General features: G+C 34.9%; 2 protein-coding genes across 14 annotated transcripts in view; both read right to left on the reverse strand.

The window, feature by feature from the left end:
• The window catches only part of LOC105224192 (serine-rich adhesin for platelets), a 77,194-nt gene extending 61,977 nt beyond the window's left edge, over positions 1-15,217 (reverse strand). For 9 of the 13 annotated variants that reach the window (XM_049458818.1, XM_049458807.1, XM_049458789.1 and 6 more), the window contains exon 1: positions 15,110-15,217. The gene's annotated coding sequence lies outside the window, so the exon portion shown is untranslated. Of the gene's footprint in view, positions 1-14,664 lie in introns of all 13 variants that reach the window. The other 4 variants (XM_049458761.1, XM_049458750.1, XM_049458828.1 and 1 more) reach the window with 4 other exon arrangements.
• Positions 15,218-17,225: 2,008 nt separating this feature from the next.
• Positions 17,226-18,850, reverse strand: LOC105224190 (ribonuclease P protein subunit p30). Its single transcript, XM_011202196.3, has 6 exons — positions 18,534-18,850; positions 18,277-18,464; positions 18,154-18,222; positions 17,819-18,093; positions 17,677-17,756; positions 17,226-17,528 (listed from the first exon to the last, which is right to left on the reverse strand). Exons 1-6 carry the CDS (start codon positions 18,622-18,624, stop codon positions 17,332-17,334), a joined length of 900 nt encoding a protein of 299 aa, XP_011200498.2. The 5' UTR covers positions 18,625-18,850; the 3' UTR covers positions 17,226-17,331.
• Positions 18,851-19,166: the final 316 nt, after the last annotated feature.

Raw genomic sequence — 19,166 nt, forward strand, 5'->3', positions numbered from 1 at the left:
GCAGCTAACTGTGAGCAAAACGACGTACAACTGTGTTGTCTTGTATGGACTTAACGCCAGCAGCGCTACTAGAGTTATGAGCGTAAATGTATGTATGTTTATATGAATTCCCTGCACAAACACACACACACACACATACATAAATAGATACATACATACATACAATTATAAAATATTAACCAAAGGTATCGCTGTACCTATAAGCAAATACTTGCAAACATAACTACATGTCTGTATTTATTCACAAAATACCCGCAGTTAGCTTCATTCCAGTTAAGCATTACTAGCTTGTTCAACGCGGCCAACCAACGCGCTCCGCTCAACTCAGCTAAAGTCAACTATGATTTAACAATTTTTGCAAAATGGAATTAAAATAGACGAAAGAAAAACAGAAAACAAAAAAAAACCAAAGCAATAGTTCGTTCACCCGGCCTTTCTTGTCGCTAGTCGCTCGCCGGCGCAGAAATTAACAGAAATCAAATTAGTTACTCTGCGATGCAATTGCTGCAACTAATTGCAAAACTCCTATTTTATGTACATACCGTGTGTACTAAATACAAATAAATATTTATTGAAAATAGGAGACAATAAAAATATGACAAATTTTACAATGCCATAGCCGAGCTACAACAACGACAAACGTCAGCCACACGTACAACTAGTACGCCAGGTAATGTCAATCCACTAACTGAATGTAAGCTTGTACGAGGAGTACATACATACATATGTATACTCGTACTACTTACTAAGCAAACGCCGACGTTGGCGAGTGGTGAAGACACAGCTTCAGTGTAAGAGTTCAATTACCTTTGCTTTGGAGCAACAAAAACGAAGGCACAGCACAACGAAATCGCCAACCAAAAACAGACATTAAAAGAGCTAATTATAGCATAACAATCACAGGGACGGTCGGTCTGTTGGTCGGTTGGTGTAAATGCATAGGCCAAATGTCGTTACTGGGTTTGCGTCTTCACTAAACTTCACCGTGGTGTTCAATAATATGGTGTTGCATATTTCATTTGCAATTGTGCAAAGTCTTGCATCGCATTCCTTAAAAGTTTCGCAACCAACAAAAAATACATAAATATGGAGAAATACATTCAAATGTATACATATATCATCAAATGGATATGAATATATACATACGTACATATATTGATGTTTGAGTACATATATGTAGTACTTTGCGATAATTTGAAACAAAGTTATGGTCACTCTACACATTTCTTAATTGTATAATTGTAACGAATTTACTATTTTTGTACAATTTACCGTTATTTATAAGTTTTTTTTTAGTTAAACATTTAAATTTTGGATCACCAATTGGTAAAATGTTAAATTGTTATAACAGCTGTTTATTTTTTGTTTACATGCGAAAGTGTAATTCATAATATCCAAACAGGGAAAAAATAGATCAGAGGTTTATGAAAATATAAATAATTCGAGCTACAGAACTAAATAGAGAAGGCTGGCATGTGCCGATAATATTGATATCATTGACCTCAACAACCGTGCCGTTAGTTCGGCTTTCTCCAGACTGAATAGGGAAGAAAGCAAATAGGTTTGATAGTGAACGTCATCCAACAAATAGTCGTCGCACTCGCGACTTGGCTCCCACGTCACTGTTGACAGTCATCAATCTATTGATTGATTGCTTGATTTAACGAGGAACGTACCGCGATCTTAGGTCTATTGTGTCCTCTCCTAAATCTCAAAGACTCCCCTAGATGCTAGGTCAATGTTGTGTAAATGCTTCTTCAGCTTGCAGTGGCCAGTTTTGTACCCTGCCATTAGCAACTTGGCATGCCGCATGCTATGTAGTTGTTGCCAATGCCATTCTCTGCCTACTCCTTCTTCCTTATGGAGAAACTCCTTTATGGTCCAGTGAAGGGTTCAGTCTGGGTCGGGTAGGTCTGGTAGTGAACGAGAGCGAGACGAAATATCTCCTGTCATCAAACAAACAGTCGTCGCATTCGTGACTGGGCTCCCATGTCACCGTTGACAGTCATAACTTTGAAGTTGTGGATAATTTCTTCTCTTTGGGAACCAGCATAAACACCACCAACAATGTCAGCCTGGAAATTCAACGCAGGATAGCTCTTGCTAACAGGTGCTAGTTCGGACTAAATAGGTAACTGAGAAGCAAAGTCTTCTCTCGACGAACAAAACCCAAACTCACTCATAATTCCCATCCTGCTTTATGGTGCAGAGGCTTGGACGATGACAACAACTGATAAGTCGACGTTGCGAGTTTTGAGAGAAAGGTTCTGCGAAAGATTTATGGTCCTTTGCGCGTTGGCCACTGCGAATATCGCATTCGAGATATACGACGACATTGACATAGTTCAGCGAATTAAAAGACAGCGGCTCCGCTGGCTAGATCATGTTGTCCGAATGGACGAAAAAACTCCAGCTCTAAGAGTATTCGACGCAGTACCCGCCGGCGGAAGCAGAGGAAGAGGAAGACATCCACTCCGTTGGAAGGCCCAAGTGGAGAAGGACCTGGCTTCGCTTGGAACATCCAATTGGCGCCACGTAGCGAAAAGAAGAAACGACTGGCGCGCGGTTGTTAACTCGGCTATAATCGCGTAAGCGGTGTCTACGCCAATTAAGAAGAAGAGAAGAAGGGTTCAGTCCCTTCCATGTTAGTGGATACTGCGGAGCTGGCGAGTTCATCAGCCAGTTCGTTCCCGACTATACCTTTGTAACTGGACACCCAGAGAAGGTGCACAAGGTTACGTTCAGCTAGGCCATTCAGCCGTTCACTACACTCTTGCACTAGTAAAGATTTGATCGGATGAGACTGTTTTTAAATGCTGCTTGACTATCGCTAAGTATGGTTATATGTATGTATGTACGTTGCGATAGTTGCGTTGGAGGTTTATACCGACTAATGGCAAAGACGTTTGCCTGAAAAATTTGCCCTAAAACTTACCATAGGTATGAACTTTGTCTAAAAAATGCGATTTCAATAAAAACAAAGGAATTTTGTAAAAAGAAAGAAAGAAAGAAGCCAAATTTTGGGGAGGTTAAAAACAACCCTAATGTGGTCAGCTTAAATTCAGCAGACAAATCGATCTTTAAATTCCACCCTTGTCGAAAAGTCTTTACGCCCAAATAACATCTAGTTCTAGCCTAGTAAATGCTGATTTGTCTCGCAGCTGATCACGTTTTCCTGTGGGTAGCTAGTCCTGTGCCAATGTAAAGTCATGTGTTAATAATGAAAAGGGATGTTCATAGCTATCTAATAGTGAGAAAAGCTGACTTGCGTTTAATAGGCGTTACACAATTTAAGAGATTAGAGATCAATGATCCGAACAACCCACTGTTTAAAATATGCCGTTTGCTGCTAAAAATATCTAACAAAAGATTATATATTAGGGTGTCAGTATTACGAAAAGTCTCATTGATGATTCAGGTCGCACAAAACCTCGATATACTTGGGATCTCTTTATCTTAAATTTATATGGAACCACTTTGAGACACGAAATAAAACAGAATCGCAAAACTGATTTTCAAATGAATTGGCAAAAACACAACGCCTCTTGTTGTGGGCGGCATCGCACTTGAAATCGACCAATTAAATAAGTGGGAAATATATATTACTCAAATACCTTGCTATTTATATTTTATACAAATGTGTCTGCTTAGTTACTCGTCAGTAATGCGATTTTATAATACATTTCAATCATCAATTCCGCTTTGCATTGCACATTATTTTATAAAAGATACAAAATTAAGTCGAAAATAGGTGTGCAAACAATAACAAATCGGTCGAAAACAAACAGCTAAACAATGCCGAAAGCACGACGAGTACTTGTATAAACTAACCAGACGAAACAGACGGCAATGACACACCAACAGCGGACGGCGGCTGGCGAGAAAACATTAGTGCCGCTGCAGCACTGCCATAAGCAGCGTATAGACGAATGTCCAACGACCGGCAATCGTGTGACGAGCCGCACAAAACGTGGAAATGCCACGAGAGCTCGAGAACGTGAAATCAACGAGAGAGAGTGAAAAGTGCAAAAACTTTGCCAGACACACAGATACAGGCAATATGTGCATATGTGTGTGAGTTCGTAAAACGAGAGAACATGGCAACCACTGATAGCCGCATGTTGAATGTACGAAACAAATGAAATAAAGAAAGCCAAAAGATACATATATATAGAGAGAATTAAAGTATAAGAAAATAAGATAAAATACCGAATTGTATAGGCGAGGTAGTGCGCGCATAAAAGCCGAATAAGAGAACGTGCCAAAAAGACAGCGTGATGCAAAAACGTGGATCCAAAAGGAAATGAACGGACAAAAACTAAGCAAACCGACAATCACGTGCAGGTATGAACGACAAAACAGCAAGTGACGGCAGGAGGCACTACGAGATTCCCCAAACAAAGTGCTCCGTCAAAGGGGTACACGATATAGCATGTGTTGGGTATAAAAGTGGCGCTGGCTGACGTTTAGGCCGGTGACGTAGACGAAACAGAGACAAGCAAAAAATAGTCAGTCGACGGACTACAGGCAAGACCACTTGAAACAAAAGCGATACAAATACGCACAAAAACACCGGCAAAAATTGTTGGAAAGACAAAAGAAAAATGTTAAATAAAGTTAAATGAGTAGTAGCTTAAGAATATTATCAATAATGTGAGAATGAGGGAAAATTAAAAGGGAATTTTGATTAGCAGCCGCTAAGGAATAATAGAGTAGAAATTTGCGAAGTACATGTTTAAATAGATTATTCAACGTTACACAAGTTCATAACAAAACATTTTCTAATATACTTCGAACATATCGATGACCCGATTTAATATTTAATTAAAAAACATATAATATTTTACGATAAATGTCTATTTTCTTTAAACTTTCTAACGATTATTCGCTATCTTCTCACTCTGTTCCTTCGTTCACAAAGCAGAAGCGCGATATCTTTTATTTAATCATTCTTGCAACGATCTTAATCAACGAATTAAAAATGCAAATGGAAAATAACGAACATGTTGCATGAAAGAGTTGCCAAAAGCTGTATATAGAACTTTTCTAAAATATTCAAAGAATGATAGAGGAAGGTAAATTTGTTTATTATACGAGGTTTTAATATTAAGTTAAAAAAAAGTCGGTTACGCCGAAGCTAGAATAATAATAGACGGTTCGCTTAACCAAGGTTGTGTATGATTTCTTGTTTTGTGCAGTGGGTTTACATTCTCACTTTAGCTCGCCTAGAAGAGATGTTTGTGGCTATCCATATTTTAATTGGTCGGTTTGTAAAGCAGCTAAAGTGGTCTGATCTGAACTATTTGAAGATTATATCGCTGTCTTGGATAATAATCCTTGCCGAATTGCTTGAAGATATATTGACAAATAAAAAAGTTTTCCATATAAGAACTTGATTTGTTACAAAATAAAACACGCAGTTGGCAACTCTGATATGCAGAGGTGAGTTGTCGCGACAAGCACCTTAAAACAAAAAGTGGTGGCACATAAAACGTACTTACTACTCATAATTGTTGTATGGAATGCGCTGCAGAGGTGGAGATTACGTTGATGGAGATGGCGAATTAAAAATGATAGATACAAAACGAAAATGAAGTTACATTTTCTTGTGCGCTCGCTAAAAGAATTTGAGTGGCATTTTATACTGCAATGGCTTTACGCTTTACACAGTTTTTGTCTGATATGAAAATACACGAACAACTATTTAATTTATTTCGCATGCCAATCATGCCACATACAGCCACACATTTACAAACATATGCATATACACATACATATAGTATTTTCGTATCAATTTCTGCTACAGAGTGCAACATTTGATGAAAAATACATATGCTCGTAACTGTAGTTGAATGATTTAGCATATCTTACACCACGCAAAGGCAAAAAAGAGTAGAAATAAAATTTTCCATTGCAATTGCAAGATGTCTCGCCAATCTTGTCCCACTACTCACGGCTTCGACACAAGCATTTGCCTGGAGAAAAGAAGATTGACTAGTCGTCGACGGTTGGTCAATTGGCGAAGATTGAGGCGAATGTAGTACGAACAAGAAATGATACGTCCCGCATGGTGGGACGTTGATATTGCCTCTTTTGTTGCTGCAAAATTTGTAGCGGCGGTTGAGTGTTTGTTCTCATTTGCACGTACCCACTCTATAAATTTTATTACTTTGAAGTCACTTTTTTCTTTTGTTTAGGCGGGGCAGAGATGCCAACCTGCATATGTGCTTAATTCGCATTTTGCCATTTTGGTTTGTTTATGCAAATAGTTATTACTCAAATCAAGCCCAATTAAAAATGTTAAATAAGGTTAGTGTTATAATTTAAAATCAAAGTTTTACTTCCGGTTTTTGCAAAAAAAAAAAATTAACTTCAGTTGAACCGACGCTATAATACTTTTCACAACAAGAGGAACTTGATACTATCGGCCTGTTGGAATGGCGGCTACATACATATGCTATATTGGTGCGTTCTAAACAATATATTTGGAGATTGTGCCGTTCCTTGGACCAAATTTTGCGAACATTGCTTGCCAAACAAAAATTTTTGTAGTCTGTATGGCAACTATGTATGTATATGTTGTCCGGTTCCTTCAGACAAATGAACAGCTTTTTAGGTAGAAAAGGACGAATGCAAAGTTTCAGATAGATATCTCAGAAACCAAGGGTTTCGATCGCGTATATACCCCTCCACTGATCATATATAAGCACAATATGTATATTTTATAAGTGCTCCGACGTATCCTTCTGGCTGATACAAACTTCGTGAATAACTTAATATACGCTGTTGCGAGTATAAAATTTACTTTTACAGACATGTAAACGGGTTTTTGAAATATGCAAATTAGGCACAATAAATTTGCTAAAACTGACATTTAGTAGATAAGGCGACCTTGACAAGTTATTGACTAGACTTTTAAAGAATTGTATAGATAAACTCTGCGCGAGTTCACATAATGCTCGAGGTTTCCACCGAGCACCATTTCTCTAAACTATCTGAAATTCAAACAATGTAAATTGAGAATAGTAGAAATTATTACAAACTTCCCAAAAAATCAATAGAAAAGCAGTTAGTTTTGTAGCACCTGTGTGCTGCATCTTTCGATAATCACCCCGGATGGCATCTCTAATTTGCAAATTTATAAACGAATAGACAAATGAAAGAGCGAATCAACAACGATAACAACCGAAAAGTTTTGCGCGACCCGTTTCGCCCGCCAACCATTCCATAAAATGCAAGCCGGACGATGATAGAGCGAAACCGTGTCGATTCTCTTGAGCAACGCCACGTAACAACAGCAACAAAAAGACATTTGACGACGGCGACACCACCACCACCACCAACATGAGATCCACTTCGCGTATCCCAACAGCAGCAGAGTCGCAGTTTGTTATTGCTTTTACTGTTGCTATCTTTGTACTCATACTATTATTTTTTAATCTTTTATTCACCATTTTCGCTCTCCCGTAAACGTATGTATATCGCTAAAATTTTGCCGTCCTCTTTGATGATGTTGTTGCTGTTGTGCCTGTTATTGTTGCCATTGTTTCGCCGTTTTTTATCTAAAGAGTTGATTGAATTTTTTATTTTCATATTTTTTTTGCCAATATTGCCTGCGCCGTCGCATTTATGGCGAATGCTTACTTGTTAGCTACCTTTCCATCCATATGCTTAAGCATTTGTATGTGTGTATGTACGGGGATGTGGTATATATACCCGCCCGCCCCACTAAAAGGCAAACAGCACAAGCAGCCAGTCAGTCAGCCAATTTTTGTCGACATCTGCGTAGCGACGTACGTACAAACATACATAAATATGAATACAAACACGTGTAGTTTGGTATGTCTCGGAGACTAATATGCAAGTGTGTATTTATACTAAGGTGGTACTAAATGGGATTGTAAAAATAAAATAACATTTTTTATTGAATATTTTGCTCAAACGCATTTGCTTTCTGATCAAAAAATTTACATACAAACATGTGAAGGCAAGAATATATTTGTATTACGATGTATTTCCTCTCTGTACTCTACTTTTGTATAATAAATTTTCGTTCTAATTGTCACTGTAATTTAAAATTTTATATTAAAATATTTTTTATATTTTTTTATTTCATAAAATTTTAATTAAAAATAATTCTTAAAATTGTTTTCCTAAATAATTTTTAATTTCTTCTTTTTTTTTAATCCCAAACGTCTTCATTAGTCATTAGAGTAGATTTTCAATTTTTATTACGAACATATTGATCAAAAGTTAGATTTAATATGTATGTACATACATATGTACAGTCTAAGATTAAAAATTATAGTTTTAATTTTAGCAGATCCAAAATGCGCCACACCGGCAATAGGAATGTAATTTTTGCAGACCAAAACGTCGAATTCATGCGGAACATGCTGTGTTTCTTGTTAAGGAGCTAATGGCGATATCTTTTCTAACGAATGTAAAAAGTGAATTGATGACCTTGACGACCGTTTTTTCTCTTTTTAAATATTAACCCTCATATAAATGGTATTTTAATGGATATTAAATAATGTTAAACATTTAAAATAAAAAATTGAAATTGTAAGATATCAATTTTGAAATTTATTATTTCACTTCAAAGTTAATAAATTTATACTTATATCCCTCAAATTGCAAAAAAAAATGGTTTTTTCGCAATTCTGTTAACTGCATATAAGCATTGTTTTTATGGACCACCCTTATATGCATAGAACAACTGCAGGGGTGTATCTGTGTGGCATACCATATTTATGTATGTATGTGTATGTTTGCATCTGTGCTTTGGCATTACTATTGTTACTTTTGTTGTTTTTATTGTTGGCTCTGCTGGTGCTGCTGCTGCTATTTGCCACACCGCTCGTTTCTCACTTGCGCTTGATGTTGTTATTCATCGTCGTTTTTGACGATTACTTTTTTTTTGTTTTTGACGCTGCCCCTGTATGCATGTGTAGTTGTTGTTATTAATACGTGTGCTACAGTTAAAGATACATAATTATTTCTAAAAAGCAACTTCTGCCTGACCATTGTCGTAAATTTCTCGAAATTTCACGATTCGCCTAAGCAAACCGTAATTGCAGGTTTGCCGATAGCGAATGTATGAAAACTGTACACGCATCCCGTTTAAATACACGTCTTATAATACATGCAAAAGTATATACATATGTACATAAGTATATGTATAAACGAACGTTTGTACATATAACTTGTGTATAAATCAAATCTACATGCATATTATAATATAAATATTCGTGTGTACAAAATATTATGTATAGATACACATCTGAATTGATCAAAAGACGTATTTAAATAACTCAAAATCTCTAAATTAAACTTACCGATGGGTCTATTGTGCCATTCTGCGGTTATCGTCTCCACGCTGCTCGTTTTGCAAGTAATCGTCTTACAAACGTTTTATCACACACATAACACTTCACATATGACGTCTATGACTTGTGTCACAAAATGTTTAACAATTTTTTTTCTTTTTATTAATATAACACTGTTTCTTTGAAAAAGTCCTCGACATTAAAAAATGTTCTATTACACCCAAGTATTTTATAATTAAAAAAAAAAATTGTGGTTAGCACACTCTTCACTTCTTATTTACGGAACTAAACAATTTGTAATACGATTAACACTGAGTTTAGACGCTTCATATTGAAATTTGTAGATAATAGAATTTGCATGTTGCGAGCATTTTCCCGCACTTATAGTGCTTAGGTGAGGTTAGGTTATGCTGGCTATCACGCCATAGATAGATATTATTTTATATTTAGTAATGCCAGTTGAGTTTCAGTATAGATTGAGGTTTAATATTCGTCATAAGGTAAACGCTTTTTGAGAAATTTAAGAGTGACTTGATATCTACGTTTCATACTTCATCTATTCCCTACAACGAAGCTCCTTGATACTTAAGTGGAGTTCCAGATAGTGCTGGACACAGGCATAGGAAGTGTTCCAGCGTCTCTCTTATGTCACCTTTTCGTCACTTTCTACATGTATCTTCAACACTTATGCCCGTTCTGTTCGTATGTGATGCCAGTAGGCTGTGACCTGTCAAGAGGCCCACAGCTGTCCGTCAGTCCCTTCAAGACCGTGTGAGTAAAAAGCAAACTAATTTTCCGATTATACATGTACTTAATGCATTCCACCTCGCCTTGATTCGGCTGTCAGACCTTTCAGAAAATTCGTTGCATATCGTTTTTATTGACTTTCGTATTTTCTCTACTTGTTCGGTAGACAGACGGATAGCACTTTTGGCAATCTCATCAGCAGTTTAGTGCTTAATTCAGAAGGAAAATATTTTCAAATTGCAGAGTGTCTTCCATAAAATCATAAATTTTAAAGCAAGTAAGAAGAAAATGCCTAGAAACTCTGAACCATAATGTAAGTCACAAATAATAGAATTTTTACAGTCCCCATGTCTAATGACAGCGAAAAATAAAATTGTTCCGATATTAAAAACAATGCTCGATGCCCGGACGAAATTTGCCACAAAGAGAAATCAATAACGCCGTCCTCACAACAGCCGAAAAAATTATATCAAACACCACGCAAAACTATTTTTTTTTTTTTGGATAGAATTTTTATGCGGCCCAGGCCTGCCATCTCGGCAGTATCCTTCAAAATTATTTCAGTAATAGTTGCTGCCGCTACAATAACAACAATAATGTTGTAAAAAAAAACAATCAGTAAAACCAAAATAATAAAAAAAAAACCTTTTCATTTGCAAATATAGGAACTGATTGACTTAATGATAGCGTGCTTTTATTAACAGTATCTATCATTCATTTGTTTAAAATCTTTTAGTATACACACTTCATTTAAGCAGCAACAATTACTAAAGTGCATACACATTTTAGAGTGCACATTAAAAAGAAAAGATAAAATAATATTTTATTTATACATAGTCAGGCGTAATACATACATACGTAAAGCCATATTGGATTTGAGTGCAAAAGAAAACTAGTAATGAAGCATTTGAAGCATTCGCGATAATTATACCATTTGGGAAAATTGTGAAGCAAAATTAATATATTTGCTATATATGGAGCTGACGAATACAATATGCGCTTAGGATAATTAATAAGCTTTTAAAACGATTGTAATATCGGTCAAATGCAATAGCAATACAACAAATATATGTATTGTAGGAGATTTCTAATTTAGCAACATTGTAGTTGTATTAGAAAAAAAAGTATACATAAATAGAAATTTATGAATGTTCACACAAACATACTGGTCTCAGCGGAATAAGAAAAATAAGCCTTTTGATATGGTGATAATACACCAAATATAAATTACAAAATTTAAGTTACTCTTATTTGTCAACTGTTCATGTAGAAGATGAAAAACTGCAAGTTTTAGTTTAATTGTCACAGGTACATATTTGTACACCGCGCCTGTCAGTTGTTTGGCAGTCCTCTTTGCTTGTGTATTTTCCCAGCTTGTATAACAGCCTTTCGCGTACGGCAGAGTATATAAATATGCATATGTATTAATAGTATATAAATGTGCACGCAACCACACGTAACGGGTGATTTTTTTGAGGTTAGGATTTTTCATGCATTAGTATTTGACAGATCACGTGGGATTTCAGACATGGTGTCAAAGAGAAAGATGCTCAGTATGCTTTGACATTTCATCATGAATAGACTTACTAACGAGCAACGCTTGCAAATCATTGAATTTTATTACCAAAATCAGTGTTCGGTTCGAAATGTGTTTCGCGCGCGTGTTTTGTTCAGCGATGAGGCTCATTTCTGGTTGAATGGCTACGTAAATAAGCAAAATTGCCGCATTTGGGGTGAAGAGCAACCAGAAGCCGTTCAAGAACTGCCCATGCATCCCGAAAAATGCACTGTTTGGTGTGGTTTGTACGCTGGTGGAATCATTGGACCGTATTTTTCAAAGATGCTGTTGGACGCAACGTTACGGTGAATGGCGATCGCTATCGTTCGATGCTAACAAACTTTTTGTTGCCAAAAATGGAAGAACTGAACTTGGTTGACATGTGGTTTCAACAAGATGGCGCTACATGCCACACAGCTCGCGATTCTATGGCCATTTTGAGGGAAAACTTCGGACAACAATTCATCTCAAGAAATGGACCCGTAAGTTGGCCACCAAGATCATGCGATTTAACGCCTTTAGACTATTTTTTGTGGGGCTACGTCAAGTCTAAAGTCTACAGAAATAAGCCAGCAACTATTCCAGCTTTGGAAGACAACATTTCCGAAGAAATTCGGGCTATTCCGGCCGAAATGCTCGAAAAAGTTGCCCAAAATTGGACTTTCCGAATGGACCACCTAAGACGCAGCCGCGGTCAACATTTAAATGAAATTATCTTCAAAAAGTAAATGTCATGAACCAATCTAACGTTTCAAATAAAGAACCGATGAGATTTTGCAAATTTTATGCGTTTTTTTTTTTAAAAAAAGTTATCAAGCTCTTAAAAAATCACCCTATACTTTTGTATAATATGAACGCGCGAACATAGTTTAGTTTGAGATTCTTTTACTCATTGCTCCCTCAATTCATTTCATTTCATATTTTATGTAAATCCAGTAATCCAACCAAGTCTTTTTTGTCGTCTTCTCTACACTATGCATGTTGTTGTTGTTGCTCGCTAATAAACGACACGAGCGGTAGTTATTGGTGTTATTACTTGCTGTCGGTTGATGTTTGCGTTGTCGGCGATGTGGTCTTGCCAGTGTCAGCTTGACTTTTTTGTTTTGCCTTTAATGATGTTGTTGTATTTGGTTTTAGATACGAATTAATGCTTTATACAATTTAAGCATCCATTGAAATACGTACACAGACGCACTTTTAGGTACCTTTGCATGTACATACATACTTACTTTCGTATATATGAATGTGCTTATATAGTACTCAATTACTAGGTACCATAAAATATAATATCAACAACAACGAAGTGTAGCTGCGTATACGTATGTATAATGATTTCTTGTGCACATATGCACATGTATGTATGTTTGTATGTATGAGAATACATCAGCAGTTGAAAGTGTGGCGTATGTATCTTTAGCAATCAACTTACACAAGAAGCGTCACAGCGTGGCGCGTACAAACATCAGTACATTATAAAATGCGTACAGATGCTAAAATCGATGTTCGTTCACATTCAAGAGGTGTGTGAAAGAAGCGAACAATAAGTAGAGTAAAAGCGATTTTGTGCGACAAGCAACGTTTTTATTCACATTTTACTCACATTACCACTCTCCGGCTTTTGCATCTGCTTTTCAAAATGGATGTAAATATCTACAAATGTACCCTTGTATATATTTACAGTGCCAACACTCGGCCTGCCGGTTTCTACACAAGCCTATTTAAATATAATGACCTGAATTTTTGTTAAACTATTCTGTATTTGCTCATAAAAATTACTTCATTTGTAATAAAATAATAAACAAACACATATACAGGTATGTAAACACATACTATATGTGTTTCAACATCAGATGATCTCTGAAATATGTATTTGTATAACTTCAAAGCTTGTACAAAAACAATAATTTTAATTTATTTCATTATTTCCTTTCAAACTCAAATTCATCAAAATGAAATTTGTATTTATATATTTTGTATGCAATAATACTCAAAAGATTAAAAATTACTCCAGGTAAACTTGTATTAAATATATGTAGAATGAAAGTATGTTTTTTTTTAATTTTGCAAAAGCAAAGATAGTAGTAGAGTTAGCTAATAGTGGAGAAAGCTCAACGTCAATGTTGGTGCAGGTGCAAGCGACAGCAAAACGTAGATATGCATGTTTTTCATGTATCCACATACACACGAAATAGTGTATTCGGCGACATTCCCGATGACGACAATACAAAAAAAAATTACAATGTTCATCGGTTTGAATGCACTTTATAACGATTGCATATACACGAACATTTGCGAATACGCGACTTTTTCTTGGTCATAAAAAATTTATGAAACGACAGACACTGTTAATTACCACTTGTAACAAATGAATTAAAAATTCCATAAAATTAACTTGAACTCTTTATATGCTATTTTCACGTTGCAACCGGCAGAAAACTTTGCCTATGTAGATTGTATTGTTTTAAAATTAAAATTTATACATATGATTAAACAATTGTTCCATCATAATCGATGGGGTGGCAGCGTAAGTGGTGTCATTGTGAGCGAAGAGCGAGACAAGAAAAAATGAATTAAAAAAGCAATCAACTAATTTTCAACAAACTTCTCTACAACACAAACGCAAACACAGTCATTGACGTCGCCATCGCAATCGCCATCTCGAGTTGCCTCTCTATGTCGCGGAGACAAACGAAGCAAACTCGAATGAAATCAAATCCAGTGGGGTAAGGTGCGATGTGCGGTCGCGAATGGGGAGCACTGCTATGGGCACTGTACGACGGTCAAACGTACATACACGAACACCTATATAGCATTCAAGCACACAAAAGTCCAGTACCACAAATTTCAATTATGCAAATCGCCGCGCTCAGCAAGAAGAATTGCTTCTTTTCCGTCTTCACACTGTGTATATTTTTAACAATCTTTACACAATTTTCTTTTAATATTATCTTCAACATGCGGTTTTTTATCTTACTGTTTTTTTTTGTTTTCTCCTTAATATATTTCGTCTCTTTGACAATTATTCTTTACTTGTTTCATTTCGAAGCTTCCTATTTATTTTTATCACAGATATTTATTGCACTTTGTTGTTTATGTTCATTTTGCACTACCGATACACGATTTTCTATAATTAATTTTTTTTCAAGCAAAAAACAAAAGAAAATTGACTGCTATCGCTTTTTGGGGAAACGCAACCAAATACTAACGATGAACAGCAGAAAATGAAAACGAAAAACCCAACATCGCCTTCGTTGGCTATCGTTGACGCGAAGTACAGAAATTTTTCTTCTACTCGTTTTCTCCTAATTCTCGATTTTCACCGAGTGTCTGCAATTCAACTATAGCGAAAAATTTTCAAAGTACTTTATCGCTGTAATTACACAATTATTTTATAAAAAGTTTATAATAAACTAAAGCCGATAGATTCATAAATCAATTTTTGAAATATTTATTAATTAATTTCCACTTATTTTACCGTTTACACAATTTTTTCACACTAGCACAGAGACGTACGCACCAAATCAAAGACCTCCATTTTGTTTTCAGAATTCATTCTTTTTGCCGACGACCATTCAAATGACAGTTCAAAACGTCGATCCACTTCACAGCATTGCCATATAATTACACAGCAATCTCAAAAATTTAATTCTCACAAAGAGAGGAATTTGTGGAATGGAAAAAATTAACTTCCTCCTACGAACGAATGTGATTTTGTCAAAGCATCTATTGATATTTAATAAATGAAGTTTAAGATTTTTCGTTTCAGTTTAAGATCTATCGTTAAATGAAACGCAAAAGGATAAAATCTCACTATCTAAAATGTTTTAATGTTTTCATATCCTTGATATTTGTACTTAAAAAAGACAGGATTCGAAATTTTGCAAATATTATTTAACCCTTGTATGAACTAAAATTGTATATACATCGCTCATTTGCTGCAAGACCGGCATAAGTCAAAAAAATCGATTCTCCAGAAAACGCGGTTACAGTTTTCAATAGAGATGGCAAATATTTGAGTACCTGTGACTTTGTCACTGCTACTTAAAAATCACTGGTCACAGCTGTGACAAGTTTCCTAAAGTAGCGGTGACAGGAATTAACGAACAAAGTAGCAGTCACAGTATCACATGAAAAATTGCGACTGTGACAAAATAGCATTCACAGTATCATATGAAAAATTGCGACTGTGACAAAGTAGCAGTCACAGTATCATATGAAAAATTGCGACTGTGACAAAATAGCATTCACCGCGGAATATAAAAAATTGCGACTGTGACAAAGGAGCAGTCACAGTATCATATGAAAAATTGCGACTGGGACAAAATAGCATTCACAGTATTATATGAAAAATTGCGACTGTGACAAAATAGCATTCACCGTGGAATATAAAAAATTGCGACTGTGATGAATTCATATTCATTAAAGCTATGAATTTTCTTCAATTTTAGACAAGTATAAATTGGTTAACATATAAAAAGTTAATTTATCTTTAAACGGGTAATATTCATGTACAAATTAAATTGACTACAGAAACCTCAATGCTGTAGTAAGGCCAATTATAAAATTTTTAATTTTAAAATTGCATCAATTTATATAGTAATTTAAAAAAACTTTTAAAAAGTATTTTATAAGTAACGAAATATTTTTAATAGCATGTTTCCGTTTACTTTAAATAGCTTCTATTGAGTATCCTTATATTGAAAAAAACCTTCAGAGAATATATTTAGTGCGACTTTAAAAATGTGCGTCTTAAAAAATAAAGAATCATTTACATTAATTTTTGTACGAAACTGTTACAAATCAGTTTACTTATACTTAATAAAAATTGAAGATGTCTGTGTCAAAAAGAACCAAAATGAGTTATGTGTGGCAATTTTTTAAAGAAGTGGATGCTGTTTTCGCAAAATGTGATATTTTGCCCTTCTTTTCCATTTAATGTAAATATTTTTAACACTATTTAATTTTATCTTTTATGTATATACTTTGTATTTGGTGATTTTCTAAAAATGAATTTACTATGTTAATTTCTGTTTATTCTAATAAATATGTACCTTGTACGTAAATGAAAAAGGAAACAATTTTGTTCTACTTTATTGGCCTATGTCTGTTACAATTTTTATTCTAGTCACAGTCACAGTTTAAAATCACTGCTACTACAAAGTCACAGTCACAAGTAGCAGTGTTCCTTAAAAGTCACAACATCGCCCATCACTAGTTTTCAACTGACTGCAACCTTACACGGTGACTCCAACCTTACACCTCTTCTCAAGCGGAGCTTATAAGAGGTATTCATATGAATTTTTCACTCAATATGAAGTATGATATAACGAACAATTCTGCAGCATTAACTCAAAAATCACGTTTTTTGATTTATGCCGGTCTTGCAGCAAATGAGTGACATGTTGGTCCGTTTAAAAGAAAAGTAAACAAAAATTTTCAAAGTGCAATATATCATGGTAGGGTTAAACCAAATTTGGTGCTACCGTATTTGTTTGCAAGAATATTTAGATTTGACAACGAATTTTGTAAAGGGTGCAAAGACATTTTTAATAAACTAATTAAATAATACTAGTGGATATAGCGAAAATCAGTAATTTAGCCCCTTTTATATTTTATAAAAATTGGTATAGAACCCAATGGGTTATATATTAATAGAAAAATAAGCGCATTTAATGTTTTTTTTTATATTATTTATTTCTAAACAAGTTTCTTTTTTTTTTTACTTGGTGGTTCTGGCGAATTCGTGTCCACAAAGTTTCCCATTTCTTCATTTTCATCGCTACCATCATCAGCTGCTTTCTCGGAATCAGCATCGTCAGAATCAGATGAGTCGGAAAACACCACTGGTCCGGTCGATCTCACGAACATAAATGTTTTACCAATGCGACGACCCTCTGCAAAAATATGAAAGTAACAAAGCAAACAATTTATAAATTTTACGATATAAATATGAAAAATCTAGCTCAATAACAATCATATTTTAATATATACATATGTATATATTTATATTTCGGTTATTTTTAAATTTAAAATTATACGTACGAGCTCTCAAAAATAACTGTCTGCACGCTTTATTCACAGCATTCTTTCCTTGATCCTCGGACAAGCCAAAGATATAAGCCCTAAAAAACAAATATTACTAGCTATTATAACACTTTGTAGCGTAGTTTAATTCGTATATTACAGATTGGCCACATCGTACGGTCCACGAAGTTCAAAAGGATTAGTTGCGCCACTACTGAAAATTATGCTTTTTGTTTTACCGCGAACGCAATAATTGTGTGCCAGTTTTATCATATCCTTGCGTACGTTGGAGTCTCTGATTGCTGGTCCATATTTTATTTCGAAAAATAAGCCTCTCTTGACACCTATTTGATATGCTTTTCGATTCACCAACAACTTTACGCCCCCATCAGTGTCGAATGTCACCAAGTCTCCCGCGAAAGTTGTACAGCAGTGCTGAAGGAAAAATATACATACATATGTATTAAAAGTGTGTTAATTATTAATTTAAATTACTGTTAGAGCAGCATCCGTTTTTGGTTGACCGGCCACTAGATCGTATTTCTTTAAGTTAAGTGAGTTCGTCTGAAAAATAATACATTTAATTCGATGTATATTACAATTTCTAAAATCGTTTACCATGGCATGCGCTACACTAACATCAACATATAATATTGTTAACCTTTGTAAAATTTTTAGTTGATTTTTAAACTCATCTTCCAACGATTTCAATGTGACAGGTGGCGGAAATATGTCAGGAACACGCTTGGTAGCATCGCGTCTGCTGTGATCAAACACTTGTTCAATAGCAATAGTTTTGTAACCCACTAACAATGCAAATATGTATATAAATTTAGAACATAAAGATATAGCAGTATAATTATCAAATGTCTTACAACTGATTGCCTCTTTAATTATTTCTCTCAGCGCCTTCTCGTCTTTTTGATATGGTATGCATAAGTCATAGAACGGATATGTTTTCTCCATTATTAATTGCAATTAAATATTTTTCGCTTCTATATGGAAAACAGTTATTTATGGGCAAATTAAGTTTAGTTCCACTCTTTAGCTAGTTAAAGTTTATTCATATTTAGATTTAACTTTAGTGTTATATTTAATATTGAATTAATACCACTTTTTTATTGTCCAATAGCAAAACAATTCAATTTATAACAAAAGTGACGTTTATATTTTGACATCGCCGGTTTAAATATTTACATCAGCTGTTTGTTGCACGTGCAATCTAGGGTTGCCTGATATATTGAAAAATTGGTTTTCGTAAATATTTAATAGTTATTGAAATTATATTCGTTATTATTGTTAGATGAAAAACTTTTTAAAATAAAGCTTAATAAATATATAGTAAAGATTTGGAAGCTCTATTTTTTTAATTCACTATAAAAAATTACAAAAAACGGCCGTTACATGAAATGACACTCTTAACGTCAAAAATTTCTGCCCTGGGTCGTGCTTTCAAAAATACAGAACGCTTGAAGATGAGTATACGGCACATAGCAATCAAATTTTTA

The sequence above is a fragment of the Bactrocera dorsalis genome, chromosome 1 (genome assembly GCF_023373825.1).
Source record: "Bactrocera dorsalis isolate Fly_Bdor chromosome 1, ASM2337382v1, whole genome shotgun sequence".
Classification (NCBI taxonomy): Eukaryota; Metazoa; Arthropoda; class Insecta; order Diptera; family Tephritidae; genus Bactrocera; species Bactrocera dorsalis.